At 43.6% G+C, this 12,038-nt stretch overlaps 1 protein-coding gene across 1 annotated transcript in view; it reads right to left on the minus strand.

The window, feature by feature from the left end:
* Positions 1 to 5,614: 5,614 nt before the first annotated feature.
* The window catches only part of LOC126547441 (cytochrome P450 4C1-like), a 70,798-nt gene continuing 64,374 nt past the window's right edge, over positions 5,615 to 12,038 (minus strand). Inside the window, exons 11-12 of the mRNA XM_072288112.1 lie at positions 7,852 to 8,031; positions 5,615 to 5,805 (exon numbers count right to left, since the gene is read on the minus strand). Coding sequence (XP_072144213.1) covers positions 5,615 to 5,805; positions 7,852 to 8,031 — 371 coding nt within the window. The remainder of the gene's footprint in view (positions 5,806 to 7,851; positions 8,032 to 12,038) is intronic.

Below are 12,038 nucleotides of genomic sequence, written 5' to 3' on the forward strand. Positions count from 1 at the left end.
CTTAAATTTGATTGTTGTAGCTTGCGCTGGTATGACGATTGCCGCCGCGGGGCTGCTTGGAAGGACAGATCCATCAGTGTAAATATGCGTAGAGTCATGGTAGTTCTCGCACAAATATAGTATCGTGAGCTGTCTAAGGGCTGGCGATGATAGATCAGCTTTTTTCGAGATACCAGGTATTGTGAGGTTGATTTTTGGCTAAGCGAGGCACCATGGAGGAATCGAAGGTCTCGCCGCCGGAGTGAAACAAGCTGGCAAAGATTCATCATAGGCGGTTATCGTTTGGCTGAAAGATGTGTGTGGCCTGTCCGCTGTTAGGCAGGCCAAGTGGTGACGAGGAGTCCTGGCCAGATGCCTTATATGGGTCCTGAGTACTTCAATTTCAATGTGGGTCCTGACAAGGTGGTCTCCAGCGATTGCTATAGTAGCACTCTGAGGCAGGCCTAGACAGATCCGGAGAACTTGACCCTGAAGACTTTGTATTGTGCGTGGGTTTGTTTTAATTGTGTTGTTTATTGCTGGTAAACTGTATCGCAGAAATGCTAGAAAAAGCACCCTGTACAGTTGCAACATGGCACTTGGCGACATTCCCCAGGTCTTGCCAGCGAAAAACTTGAACAGGTGACAGATGCCTGTCAACCGGCTTTTGACGTATGATACGTGTGGGCTCCATGACAAGTCCCTGTCGATTATGACACCTAGAAACTTGTACGATCGCACCCGTCGTATTATTTGGCCATTTATCATTACACTGTAGTTTGCCATGGGTTTGCGCGTAAATGGCACTAGTGCGCATTTTTCGGAGGAAATTTCCAGGCCTCGATTACGGAGGTAGATAACAGTTTGTGTGGCGGCTCTCTGAATTCTCGCTCGCAACTGTAGGCGTGTTACTGCAGACGTCCATATGCAGATGTCATCCGCGTACATTGATAGCCTGACTGTAGTTGGCACGTGCTCAGGGAGAGCAATTAGTGTTAGATTAAATAACACAGGGCTAAGTACACCGCCCTGGGGGACGCCGCAGAAGCTATAATGTAGACAAGTATGGCGTTCCTCGGTGCTTACAAAAAAGGATCGCATGAATAGATAGCTCCGTATCCATTGAAACATCCGACCACCCACTCCTACCTCTGCGAGAGCAGAGAGGAAAAAAGTAGAAGTTCGAATTACTCCGATGTTTTAACATTCTGATAAGGGCGAAATGCAAAAGCACTCATACACTTAGATGTCAGAGAAACACCAGATGGTCGAAATTAATCCAGAGTCCTCCCTCCTTCTCAACCCATTACTCAGCGTCTGTGATAGGTCTTTTGGGACGTTAACCCCTATAATTTCTTCTTTTCAATAGACCACTATACTTCGTTTCATAATTATGTAAATATTTATTATATGCTATGCCAAACGTTCTATATCTTTGCTTTTTGCTTGTATATTTAAATTTTTATTCAAATGACTACTCTGCCTGTGCTGTCGAAGTGCTAAATTGCAACTATTAATTCCACCCCACTCCTTGCATTCAAAGAACTTCATTCTTGGGAGATGCTAGCAACTTTTTTGTTGCCAACATTTCGCGATGCCTCTGTCTGTCTGTCTGTCTGTCTGTCTGTCTGTCTGTCTGTCTGTCTGTCTGTCTGTCTGTCTGTCTGTCTGTCTGTCTGTGATTGAACTAATTCTGAAACAGTGGTAAAGCGCTGACCTTGAATAACAATATCTCACCCTGGAATGCAAGAATACACAATCTCAACCAATGCTATTCAGTCCATCCTGAAATAAGTATTTAAGATATAAGACTGGCTGGGAAGGACTACACCCTTAAAAATAAAGTTAGTAACTAGCTAGCAAATACACGCTTTTACTAGATTACGTATACTTTACTACCTTCTCAGTAGTTCTCTACTAGCCAGCGGCTAGTAAACCTAGTAAGTGCTGCCTTTACTAGCCAGAAAGGCTTCTTAGTAGATTTTACTAAGTAACAACTAAGCCACTACTACATCGTCTGGCCGTGGCCTATTGTGATGTCATAGTAACAGCCTTATGCAAAATTGAGATAAACTGCAGCGTTGTTCATTATGTTGGACTAACGGTTATGTGCGACGTGGTAGATGGTAAGCTTTAGAAATTTTTGCCCAAAGGTTTGATTATTTAACCAAATACATAGGTGCTCATCGATGCAACATGTGTTCCCTCAAACTAAGGCTATAAATACTCTTGGAGTTGCTTTTTCAGTCAGTGTTGCGTTGCACCTTTGTCGTTCTGTATGCGTGTTCTTGCGTATCGTTGCTTGTTGGAGATATGTAGTATTCTTGCCCGGAGTCACTATGGCTTAATGTCCCCGGTAAACATTACGTATATATAACCTTATATTGACACCTTAATGTAAGCGAAAGGACACGATTGCCTTTTTTCATGTATATTTATTATTTTACTTTCTTATGCTTTTACATTACCATCAACTTCGTATGCCAATGCGAGCGGCACTTATAAATCGAATAGGTCCCATTGTATTGTTGGCAATTATATTTCAGTTGTATTAGTAACTGCACTACCAAGGTAGTATTTATTTAGTACTAATTTAATGCTTTTCGCTAGCTTCAGCAGGTAGTAAAAGTGCTTATCATCAGTTTATTACCTGTTCTTACTAAGAATGTCGTGCTTTTTGGAACAAGTAACGTGTTAATATTTAGTTAATGAAAATGACGACCTTTTTTTAAGAGTGTAGGGGTGAAGATAAACGGCGAATATCTCAACAACCTATGGTTTGAAAGGGAAAAATTTTCATCCACCCGAATTCGTAGCAAGAAGCCATAAAGAAAACCCATGCGGGTTTCTCAGAAAGAAAGCCTTGCAATTGAAAAACGTTTCATCCTGATTCGGGATTAGAACTCGGGACCAACGCCTTTCCAGGGCGGTCGCTCTACCATATGAGCTAACCTAATATGTCATCTGAGGTTAGATGTCATCTACAACTTACCGTTTGTAGGTGACATTGTCCTGTTCAGCAATTCCCGGGGTGAGTTGCAACAAATAATTGAGGACCTTAGTCAAGAACGTGTAAGAGTAGGGCACAAGATTAATACGCAGAAGACAAAGGTTATGTTCAGTAGCCTGCTAAGAGAACAAGAATTCATTATTAGCAGTCAGCCTCTAGAATCTGCGCAAGAATATTTTTATCAAGGTCAATTACTGACAGGGGACCCTCAACATGAAAAGGAAATTCACAGAAGAATAAAAAAAGGTGCAAAGGGAAGGGAATAGCAGTCGAGAAAGGCATATAAATAGGTGGTGTGATGAAATTACAACATTTGCAGGCATAACTGGGAATCAAGTGACAGGTGTAATTGGAGGTCCTGTTGGAAGTAGTTCCCAACAGGAGATCTGGACGAAGCCATTCCAACTTGCCATGGCAGGCAAAGCACGGTGTGCAACCGAAGTCAGCCGTGTGCGAGTGGCTGCGATATAACTTGACTTCGGCTCACCAACGAAGAGTAAATAGTTCATACGGCTATTGGGCTTTGGTCATAATCCAAGCAATTGTTAAGAAGCCATTCGAACTTGACAAAGTGCGCAACGTAATGAAAGAAGTACTTTGCACATAGCACTTAAATTCAGTACATTAAAGCGAAGCTATTTCTGCCTGGAAAAACACAAACTCACGTGTGTCGCGCGGGACACTCGCCCGCCCCCTTGTGCACTTGTTTTGTTCACCGAAGGTCACATATCAAGCTGCGCATCATGTGACGAGCACTTGGGCTTGCACCGACTATGATGAATCATCCGTTATATCTACTATCATCATTCCCGGATAAATTAGATCCATTGATGGGAAAAACTTTTGTTCCTCAAATTATTTTCATCTTGGTACTTGTTTCATCTTCCATGCTCTTCACCATCGTGGCCAACCTAAAACCATTATGGTTGAAAGGCGTACGGATCACAATGAAAGAGAAAGCAGGACGAGAACAGCAGGCGTTTCTTTGCTTGCTTGCTTGGTTGGATGTTTCTGACTTAATTATTCTGGCAGTGAGAAGTAGTGGAAAGATGATGATGATGATGATGACGATGATGGTGCGCACTTCAGTGCTTCATTTCTTCCACGCTGTATTTTTATTTTTGTTTGTTTGATGAAAGCGCCACCGCCCTGCTACATGCCCACGCTGAGACGCCTTAATCGCAAGTGCCCCGTGAAGCTCGGCGTGGAAGAGCACCAATAAAAGTTACAATCATGAGGTATTCCTTCAAGATGCTGTCTCAATTTATTTGGCAGAAAAATTGATGATTTTTATTGAAAAAGAAAGCTGGAAATTCAATTTTTTTTACTTTAACGCGCATACTGTAGCGCTTGTACACCAGGCTTACGTTGCCGATTTTACGGGCACTGTCGACGCTGTGAAAGTTCTCATAATGCGCTATTCAGTCTGGTTCCTTTAAAACGACCAAACGCGCGATCGGAGATCGTTGTTCGAAACGCACGTTCAGTTTGCGCTCAGTTTCGCCTCACGCGATTGGCCTAGGCCGCGCCGAGCCGTCAGCCGCCGGGCACGGCTACGCACCCCATGTCATCTTTTACTGATAAAAGACAGTTTTAGCAGAGCGATTGCTTGCGCTCCGCTCCGCACACGTTTCACGCGCACCGGTGGCTGCACAGAATGCATAGATTTCGCTTATCTAACAAGAGCGCCTTCCAGAGATACCACTGACGTTTTACCGCCAAGCTCTCAGCTTGGCGGTAAAACGATTACGAAAGCAACTACACGCTCCCTGACGCACCGCTAAATCAGGTTCCTAGCGGAACGTGGTCAGCGTCCCACGTTCCGCTGCCGCTATGTGTGCTGTGCGCACGCGCGTCAGCGTTCCCAGTAGCGTTTTGCTGAGCGGTGGCGTGCAAATTGTTGTGATAGGCCGGTCTGAGCGGAGCGGACCGTAAACGCTCTGCTAAAACTCTCTAAAATTCCCGAGAACACGCTGTCAAAACCACGACTTCGGCGCAGCTATGTGGTGCGGGAACTTTAAGATGGCGCTGCCAACATTCTGTCACTATATATATATATATATATATATATATATATATATATATATATATATATATATATATATATATATATATATATATATATATATATATATATATATATATGTAGATGAAGAAAATATATATATATATATAGGTGAAGATGAAGTATATATATATAGATGAAGAAAAAGAGTACGACGTACGTTCAATAAGCATAGTATATGTCACTGACGTTGCGGCTGGTGTACCAGCCTTTGTCAAAGGGTCCACCAGCCGAAACGTCAGTCAAATATACTGTGCTTATTGAACGTACGTCGTAGTCTTTTTCTTCACTATATATATATATATATATATATATATATATATATATATATACATATATGGGTGCGTGTGTTTGTGGCTTACCAACTCTCCACGCATGGTACAATTGACATTCTTGATATTAGAGAAGTGTAATTTGTGCATATAGTTTAACTTAGTAGTCCTGTTTAGACCTCCCTTGAGCCTCCCAACATCATTGCGCTTTGTTACGAGTCCTCTTGAAATGAGCTTGGCAGTCGCATGTTTGAAAATATTTTATTGCCGTCTCCTACAGTCACCAATTCAAGCATTGTGAAGTTGGAGTGTTCGCCTCGGTGTGAACTTGACCCTGATGCCTCCGAACACCGATCGTGGGTGAAGAATTGGCTGTGGAGCAAGTATGAGCTGGTCCCGGTGGTCGAGCGAGGTAATGCAGAAGTGTCTGAGCACTGTCGCCACTACGACTTTCTCTTCTGTCATGGCAAACTTCTGTCCTGCAAAAACAAAAAGACGAAATTATTGGCAACACAAAGAATTTGGCACCACGATATCGTTGTGCTACTCTACTCCTCAACAACATGCATTGTGTGGACAGATGAACATTCAGAACTGACAGCGTAGCGTATTTAACACAGTATAGAACTGTGTCTTGTAAAAAGCAGTTGGCACAGCTCAAACTGAAAGCCAAATTCGTAGGGCTTTCTTTCATCTTTCGTTTCACTGACGCCGACACTTTGGTGCATTGCGCGCTGATACGTAACTTTCGCAGTCACCTTTCGCTTTATGTTAGCCGCATTTTGATACAGTAGGTTACACTCGGCCGTACGCTTCATTAAGACGGCAAGTTGGACCCGTTGGTTGGGATTCATAGCAAGATTCGTTACCATGCTACTGTGTTAGTAAGGTTCGTTACTTCGTGTCGTCGTTTTATTCCTTCTTTTGTCCGTGTCTTTTGTTGCGCTGTAACGGACCTTACTATGTAAGCTTCATTATTTGAATACTCTTACTTGTATTCTCAGTTTTACATCTAGCTGGGCAATTTGCGAGCTCTAACACTCAGCAAATGAGTTTATAACGACTCACGATTTACCGTCACACCATGCAAACGCATAAAATAGAACTTCCAATGTCTCGAATAAATGAACAGATCTGGTGTGTTATAAATAAAAATCATGAGCCATTCCACTCTGTGAAGGTGAATGACCAGCGAAGCCGTTTAGTAGACGACACAGAGGTGACATGTAATTTTGAACAAAGGTACGAACACATTTCTTGTCTTCACATGTGGTCATCGTGACGATAGGCATGCACACACATTCTCGTACCTCCTCTGTTATTATTATATTAATGTTATCGTATTCGCCTATAGGCTGAACTCCCGAGAAGCAACGCGTATACGAAGAGCGACGGCACTAACAGAGACTAGAATGCAATCGTCCCCGGCGGGCGGCAAATACCGCCGATGAAGATCGTGCACAAAACGCCAAGCGCATGCGGGGCGTCACTCTTCTTAGGCGCGTTGCTCCTTGAGAGTCCGGACTGTATGCGGCCTCCCCATACCGACAACACAATTCAAAATCGAGAAGGGCAACTTGTCGTTCTGATTTTTTATATACATTCGCGTGGATGACAGGACCGCCGCCCCGAGGAGCAGGAAGAAAGTAGACACGCGTGACGTTTCGACGGCACCGCCACCACGGGACAGCGGAAGGAACTAGATATGCAAGCGCTTGGAACGCCGACAAAGAGAGGTCGGTGCGACCGTAGACTTGACCGACGCGGTTCGGCCTTTTGGGCTAAGATTCGATCGTAAGGCCCGTCTCCCTCTGACCCGGCGGTATCAGCGCGTGACAGTGCACGCAGTTATCGTCGTAGCCTTGGGCTCTTGGGACGCTGCCAACGACCTCGTTATGGGGTGGCTCTGCTCACGGTCCTACCTAAGGCTGTTCAATAGGTTGGTCGTCAGCGACGTGATTGCCGCATCACGGGAGATCTACCAGCGTCACGTCGCTCACCGATAGTGCACTACTGTTTTCGCTTCACTCATGCTTGCTGGACTTCAATGTCTCTTTCTTTTTCATTCCCATTGTTTTCTTGTGAATTTCAATTCTTTTCTCCCTGTTATTTGTGGGATCAACATTCTAATAAAATCTGTTTTTGCCCTTGTGCCTGGGGCCTCTTTGGGTCACAGGTGTGACAAGGGTAGTTCAAGGGCGCGTTACAGGTCCCGGAGCCCACAAGCCGGAGTCCACAGGAGCATGCGCCATTGTGCTTGGACCCTTACTGCACTATCACCAGGATCGGCCCACATTTTTGTTGACGCAGAACAAAAGTGCGCGGAATCCTAGCCATGAACGGCTTCGCTGTAAAATGGTTGCTGTAGAGATAGTGAAAGGTGGAGTACCTGGGCTTCTCAATTTCTATATGTTCTACAGCAAGGAAATAAACAGCTATTCTATCACTTTTTTTTTTCTTTTAAAAACACATGCGCCACCATCTTTTACTGCGTATTTGGACGAATTGCATGATTTGATGCTTACCAACACAATTTCTTGGACCGGCGGAGAAAGGCAGAAAGGCGTACGGATGCCTGCCCTTGGAGTTCTCCGGCAGGAACCTATCTGGGTCAAATACGTTCGGATCTGGAAAGTACCTCGGGTCCTTGTGCAATATTTGGCCAAGAATGACGCATGTGCTTCCCCTTGGTACAACATACTTTCCTGTTGATACAAAGCAAGAAAAGAAATAACCACTAACGCAATGAGATGTCTTTTTTTTTCTTTTTTCGAAGGAATTATTTTGCAAATACGTTTCTTAAAGCATCAAAATAGCCATGATTTTCCAAACAAGTTGTAGATGGCCGAGGTCAACATGTGGGCGTTCTATGGAATGTCCCGGAGGCTAGTCGTTATTTTGATAGCTCGATCTATCTTTGTAAACACTGCATGCCTTGTTGTGTTTGTCATGAAAGCTATAATTTTTTTAAATCCTCTGGCGTTAGCAGAATTCTACTTCTTGAGGCATTACTTGCACGGGAAATCAAAATTCATAATTGACTAATTACCGTATTTTTTAAAACAACTTTTAAAGGGTATTATTTTAAGGCACGTGTTGCAATTTACGAATTGAAGCCGGTGACTTAGCAAAGCATATCCACTTGGAACGAACCATGCCCAGGAATTTTGGACATTGCCCCTTCGGCAATCTACTGAACTTCACCACAGCACACCAACTTATCTGAATGGATAGCATATTCAAAAATTATATCTCGGACGACTTCCCTAGTTCGAACAAGTTTTCGTTAGCAACGTCGAGAGGGTACTTCTCTCCAATAACATGCGCGTTTACGGCCCTTATTCGACGCTTAGTGGAGACTTACAGCGGGGTTTTGTTGCTTACCAAACACAGTGCTCTAACAGAGCACTAAGTGCCAACTAAGCGCCGTAAATGAACATGTTATTACGAGGAAGTAGCCGGTCTACGTTGCTATTTGAAGCTTGTTGAAATTCGGCCGAGATATTGAACTATAATTTTCTGGAAATGCTGCCTATTGAATTACCTGGTGTATTGCTGTTAGGTTGAATAGGGGCCATATAACGTAAAACTATTCCAACCTGTTCTTATTCCAATCTCCTGACGCCAAATTGGCGTAACCACCGACGCAAGCATTGGGCGCTAATCTACAGCGTTGTTTGAAAAGCCCAATCAAACACGGTCCTCGTTTATAGGAGGGCACTTATTTTGCTTTCAAAACGAATAGCATTGTCTACATTGAGCAGTTTTTCTTATCTAATTGGCTGACACGAGGCGAGGAGCACGCTCAGGTAGAGAGGGATTCGATGGGGCCGAGCCAGCACAGTGAAAGCAGGTAACCGGATGAGAAGGGTGGTGTCGGCGTCTGCGATTGGTCCGTTTTTCCTTGCTTAGCTTGCGGTGGCTGGTCGAAAATCGCGGCGGCGTGCAACGGAACGTTAAAAATGCCGCCAAAACGGATCCCCAGCAAAGAACAGTTGACAAAGCAACGCCGTATACGGGTTGAAAGGGCTCGATAATTTTACACTGCCGCGCAAAAATGTTTATTATACGCAAATAAATACACGTACCCCGGCTACTCCGACTTGCCAGTGCCAGAGTGATCGGCGGGTAGCCATCTTCTATTGTTTTAAGAAAGGGGCACTGCCAGGCTAAATTAATGCGCCTTTAAAGCGAACACTTCACGTTGAGGCGGTGAGTTTTCGCGGCTTTATGACTTCGCGTGAAAGATAGACGAAGTGAGCGCAGCCCAAAACCCTTTACCAATAGCAGAGGGCTAATGATGAAAAAGGCGTCAAATCGGAAATAATTACGTTTCTTTCGTTTCGTATATTCACACATAATCAGTGTGCACATATCATAGAGTGTTTTCGCCGTTTTCGTGATGTCGCGTGACGGACAGGCGAAGTGAGGGTGGTCTGAAAATTCTTTGACCAATCGTGGAGGGCTGATTGCAGAATTGGAATAGAAAAGTTTGGAATAGCTTTACGTCATAGCGCCCCAGATTGCCAAAGGGGCAAAGTAAGAAATTCCTGGGCATATCTCAGGGTGACACCGGTTCCGCAATACGCGTTCAGAAAACATTGGTCTTCAAGTTATTTTTTAGTTTAAATGCATGGAAAGACGTTTTGTTAAAAATGTCAGGCAAACATTTTAAGATTATTCAAAAATTGGTGCTAATTTCAAATTTGTTCCAAGTGGAAGCGCATTCAGAGCTCACTGCCTTCAATTTGGGAATCTCAATATGCATATTAAAGGAATTAGTTAAACGTGGATAAGGGAAATTTTGCATAATTGTCAATTATGCTTTTATTTTAGTTCTTGTGCAAGTAATGTCCACCTCCTCGAGTATAAACCAGCTCAATGAGTAGACTTGAGAAAGTATTTTCTTTTAGGTTCTGTTAACGTTAAACAAACAGCCTTGTGTAAGTGCGCGTGTATATATAATAAAAACATTTCCGTGATCGCTCACCAAATGGCGCGACGCGAAAGTCCCCTGACGTCCTGTCAAGTGTGCTAAAGAAATTGCGTGCTTAAACCTCCTGATGCTTTTGCTCTAGAAAGTTTCGCACATGCCATTTGTCACAGTTATATGTTTAAAATCCAATATTATTTTTATATTTCAATTAATAGGTCAGCTCAGAGCATCAGGTGTGAAAATAGATTAGGAAGCCTCTATACACACACGCTTAAAAGCTGTTTTAAGGTAGTGATATCTCAAAATTTTCCGCCGCTATTTGCTGCTAAATTTGGCAGACCGCCATTCTGATTCTCAATTTGTCTTGAAGGAGTGTCGCAATGCAACCTGTTTTGTCACGCGCCGATACATGCGGATAAGAACGCGGGATTGATCAAATTTCTTTAGTTGTATTGCAAAGTGCGCACGCAACCTGTATACGTCTTCAACATGTATATTGCCTTTATATGTTATCTGAATACATGACATTTATGTCTTTACATTGCCATGTCATACAAAAAAGTTGTGGAACACGGTGGCACACACTTGGTAGCATCCCTTCTCATCAAGAAAACGCGACATGCATTAAGCCCTGGTCATTCCCTCGCACTCTCGGTAATAAGGAATGTCTCTAAGGAATAATTTTCTCGGTAATAAGGAATGTCCTATTATAGCCTGCTTAACATGCACGGTAAACAGGTCGTGTGTAGAACTCACGCATGCTATATTTTTTGGTGGCTGGGTGCAAAGCTTATTCAAGAAATGTGATTGATCACTGGCACAGGATGAACGTTCGCGGGAATCGTCGCTTATGAAGGTCATGGTCTGCAAGACCTCTTGGCGGACCATCAATTTGAGTCTCAAAAATCGCTAAATTTAGCCGAAAGCCAAGCATTTAGCGGGCGAGGCAGTTATCCTTTCAAAGGCTGGCACCACCCTAACACAGGGAGTAGACGTGAGCAAGAACATTCCCTATAGATGAAGTGGCAGCGCCATCTCTTGGTACGAAACAAAAACGCGACGTCTACCTTGAGCAGAAGCATTCGATCCCCACCACGAGAAGGCGTAAGCACTCAACACTTCAAGCATTTGGAAAATTGTCCATCGCGTAACGTCAGAGCTAGCGTCAGTGCTTGAGTGACTAAGTTCTGTATTGGATACTTGATTTTGTCAGTCACGAGTAATTATCTCATATGCGGGACGCATAGACAATATAGAAACGAACCTGAAAGCTAATTAGCGATATTGCGGAACGTTCCTGCGCCTATCGCTATGTACTGTCTGGAATTGTTCATTTGATTGGCGAGATTACAGTGTCGCTATAGCAAGGGAAAAAACACTTTACAACGTTAAACATTGATTCATGTTTACCTACTTTTTCTTTTGTAGAAGGAGCTAATAAACAAGCCACTTTTCTTTCTACTATACAGTGGTCGTTTTCAAGCAGACATTGTAGCAATAGAATTTTGCAGACCGCGACTTTTTCTCTGACTGTAAAACCGAACATAATGAGCACCAGAGTAAGATTTCCTTCCCTTAAACTTCCACTGTCTAATATGTCATCAAGGTCAATGTGTTTAATCCATAGATTTAGCTGGTAGCTGCTAAACCAGGGGAACAAAAGTAGTAGGGAGTTAACTTTCTCTCTATCTTTCCCACAAATTCAGCTTGCCGTCGGTGGCTCAGTGCCTATGGCGCTCCACTACAGAGAACGAGGTCGCAGGTTCGATTCCCGAT

Source organism: Dermacentor andersoni, chromosome 1 (genome assembly GCF_023375885.2).
Source record: "Dermacentor andersoni chromosome 1, qqDerAnde1_hic_scaffold, whole genome shotgun sequence".
In the NCBI taxonomy this organism is placed as follows: domain Eukaryota; kingdom Metazoa; phylum Arthropoda; class Arachnida; order Ixodida; family Ixodidae; genus Dermacentor; species Dermacentor andersoni.